At 45.6% G+C, this 3,877-nt stretch overlaps 1 protein-coding gene across 1 annotated transcript; it reads left to right on the top strand.

Moving 5' to 3' along the window:
• Positions 1-1,578: 1,578 nt before the first annotated feature.
• phox2bb (paired like homeobox 2Bb) lies at positions 1,579-3,332 on the top strand. The gene is made up of 3 exons (XM_072663806.1): positions 1,579-1,900; positions 2,607-2,794; positions 2,907-3,332. Exons 1-3 carry the CDS (start codon positions 1,660-1,662, stop codon positions 3,330-3,332), a joined length of 855 nt encoding a protein of 284 aa, XP_072519907.1. The 5' UTR covers positions 1,579-1,659.
• Positions 3,333-3,877: the final 545 nt, after the last annotated feature.

Below are 3,877 nucleotides of genomic sequence, written 5' to 3'. Positions count from 1 at the left end.
TTAATAATAAACGAATTTGAAAAAAGACAACATATTAACAAATTGTGGTTGTTATTAAGGCAGAATATTTTTTACTTATTGATGTAGTAGTAAATTTCACTGGCCTATTTTTATTTCGCATTAATATTAGCATTAGTGGTATAATAATAATAATAATAATAATAATAACAATAGCAGGCACATTCGTTTATTAATACTAGTCTATTAGTCATATTAGTGGTGGTGGTGGTATAAGTTGAAATTGGTGTATTATTATTGGTCTATTGTTATCTATTTCTTTGCTTTAAGTTGTAGCATTATAAGCAATATTAGTGTCGTTATTATTAGTATTAGCAGTATCCTATTATTAGTATTAGTAGCACCTTTTTTATTACTGTTTATAGTACATTTTTATTGTTGAATTTATTATTACTATTCTTTATTATTAATAGTAGAAGAAGCAGTACCATTCACTATTTCCTAGTATTAGTAATAGTACTACCCATTTCCTGGGGTTACTCCCTTTTCCAACCCATTGCCTATTATGATTTAGCTGAAAATTACTAGTGATATTACTATTTTAGTATTTATAACTATTTTTATTTTTGCATAATAAATAAAATAACAAATATTTCTTTTAGTGCGCTGCAGCTTTTAGATCCCTGCTGATGCCCATCCTCAGACAAACACCAGTTTGTGCGTTAAGTCCTCCACAGCCTCACCACACACAGCCCTGCTAAACTCAGCAGCTAATCTCTCCTCCACTCACACTGCAACCGCGCTATGCTCAATCCAGCCCAAAAGAGGACAAATAAAAGCATCGGAGCCGAAAAGGGAGCAGGGGAGCGAGGAAAAGAGAGCCGGGCCCGCGCCATCGAAAATTCAGCCCAAGGTGTACGGTCGGTTAAAAGGCTTAAAAGCTGGGGGAAAATTGGATCAGGGAGAATCGTCACCCAACTTTCATTATTTCCAAGTGGTGTGATTGAATTAAAGGGCAAGATGGCGGTCTGAGAGCGGAGAGAGGGGCTGTACACGGCGGTGGTGGTGGTGGGGTGGGGTGGGGTGGGGTGTGGTAAGGGGGGAGGTGGAGGGTTGGGGGGCTGGCGCGTAATGGCGGGGTATTAAATTCTAATTAGAGATGCAGGGGATCAATGATAGGGAGGGTTGGACAGCCCCGATCCCCCAGTGCCAGCCCAATAGACTGATGAGTTATTGTCATGTAAAAAAGCGCTAGCAATAAGACCCAAACGCCGCGCTATTGTCCAAGCGGAAAGAGCCAAGTTTATTATGAGGACTATATGCTCTAGAGACCTGGGGCTAGGCGGCTCCTTGGGAGGCTTTTCATAAAACAAGGCTCAGCTCCTATAAAGGAGGGCAGTTTTGGAGCAGGCGCCGAGCAGTGCACATCGACCAGCGGCGAGAACCTCCTCCAAAACCAGTCAAAACCTAGCTCACCCACTCTCTCTCTCTAGCTCTATCTCTCTTTTTCTTTCTCTCGCGTTCTTTTTTTGCATTTCTCCTCGTTTTCCTTACTTCGTCCTTCTGCTTTTCCATGCGCTCCTCGCCATTTTAATCCAATTTGAATCTGACGCTGGTGGCGTGCGCGCGCGCGTGTGTATATGTGTGTGTTGCCTTTTGGCTTTGGGAGCGCCGGCTTTCCTTCCACACTGAGCCTTTTCAATGTATAAAATGGAGTATTCTTACCTCAATTCCTCTGCCTACGAGTCCTGTATGGCCGGGATGGACACGTCGAGCCTGGCCTCAGCCTACGCGGACTTCAGCTCGTGCAGCCAGGCCAGCGGCTTCCAGTACAACCCCATCAGGACCACGTTCGGGGCCACCTCCGGCTGCCCGTCGCTCACCCCGGGCTCCTGCAGCTTGGGCACCCTGCGGGACCACCAGAGCAGCCCGTATGCCGCAGGTAAGCCCCGTCCATACACACATGCACATACACACACACAGCTTTTGGATAAGCAGCCGAGAGAGGCGAGAAGTGCACCGGCTCGGTATATAGCGCGCCTTGATTGCATTTGAAAATGGAAATGTGTTTAGTATTTACCAAACGAAATTTGCTTACACAAATGAAAGAATTTATCACGTTAGAAGCGATTGCAGGCAAGCGGTAATTCGGTTACGGGGTTACACTATCCCAGTCACACCCTAACCGCCAACAGAATTATCTTAAGCTGCCAAAATGATAGGCATAATTTATTTACTCCGCGATGAGACATAAACCTTAGAAAATAATGAAATAATGAAGGGGCTTAAGCTCATTATTGACACCGGGATTGAAGTTACAGTAGCGCTCAAGCATTTATGACAAGTTTCCAATCCAGCTTCTCCAATAACTTTCAATTAACTCAGTTTCACGGATAACCAGATTAGGAGTCAGGATTTTCATAACATTATCTTTTATCGTGATTTGGTGGTTTGATCTTATCTCACATCTTGACTAAGACAAAGGCATCGCTCACTGAAGCACATTTTTATTTGTTTTGTTGTTTTAACCAAACTTTTCCAAGACAAGCATTGGCACTGTTGATACAAGTTGATGCAAAGTTTCATTTGCATCATTTGCAAGGAACATTTTAAGGCTCTTTTCACACTTTGCCACTTTATCCCCACAGTTCCCTACAAACTGTTCACCGATCACGGAGGCCTGAACGAGAAGAGAAAGCAAAGGCGCATCAGAACCACCTTCACCAGCGCGCAGCTCAAGGAGCTCGAGAGGGTTTTCGCCGAGACCCACTATCCTGACATTTACACACGAGAGGAGCTCGCGCTGAAAATCGACCTCACGGAAGCCAGAGTGCAGGTGCACATTCATTTACATTGAAGAGCTAAAATGGATCTTTCTGGTACAAGATCATTTGGAATTTTTCTGGATATTTCAGAATATATCTAATGTGGTTTCTTATCTTTACCAGGTGTGGTTCCAAAACAGACGCGCTAAGTTCCGAAAGCAGGAGCGTGCAGCAGCCGCCGCCGCCGCCGCGGCTAAGAACGGCTCGGGCAAAAAGTCGGACTCCCGGGACGAGGACAGCAAAGAGGCCAAAGCCACTGACCCGGACAGCACCGGAGGACCCGGGCCCAACCCGAACCCCACGTCCAACTGCGGCGGGCCGAGCCCCACCGGGGGTCAGGTCAACGCCACTGGAAACGGCCCCGTGGAGCAGGCCAAGACCTCAGTGGGCGGCATGGGAGCTAGCGCGCCCAGTCAAGGCTGGGCTTCGGCTCCAGGCACCATCACCTCCATCCCGGACTCTCTGGGGGGACCGTTCGCAAGCGTACTGTCCTCTTTGCAAAGACAGAACGGAGCCAAAGCTACTTTAGTAAAGACCAGCATGTTCTGAATGGGGTGATCCGACGAGAAAACAAACGATGATGATGATGACGAAGATTACGAGAGAGGGGAAAAAACAAGACAAACAAAAGCAAAATTGACTCGTCAAAAGGAGGAATGCCAAAAGAACGAGGGATACCAAGTTTCTCTGATGAAAATAAATGAGGAGACCACGACTGGTCGCCATCTGACTTTCGATGCCATTCGTTTACACAACAAGCTGGATGATACCGTATACCTAGCCCAAGCTATATCATCTTTCCGTTTTTTACCTCTCCACATATTTTGGTTCTAGTTAAGTATAGCCGTGGTTGTCGATGCCATTTCTAATAGATGTAAGTAACTGATAGACTGACTGGTGCGTCTCTGCAGCAAAGAGTATTCCACCATGGACTCAAAATAATGCCATCACCACACGGCACCATAGCTGTTTGTTTACACTGACTTTTAAGCGTTCCTGTACCGTAAATTATATGTCTGTTCCACAGATTACTGCCTCTGTTATATATATTTCTACTTATAAAAGCTACCAAGCCTTAGAGCCAGGGGCTCTGA

The sequence above is a fragment of the Salminus brasiliensis genome, chromosome 19, assembly GCF_030463535.1.
Source record: "Salminus brasiliensis chromosome 19, fSalBra1.hap2, whole genome shotgun sequence".
NCBI classification, from domain to species: domain Eukaryota; kingdom Metazoa; phylum Chordata; class Actinopteri; order Characiformes; family Bryconidae; genus Salminus; species Salminus brasiliensis.
This window is presented reverse-complemented; position numbering and strand designations above follow the sequence as displayed.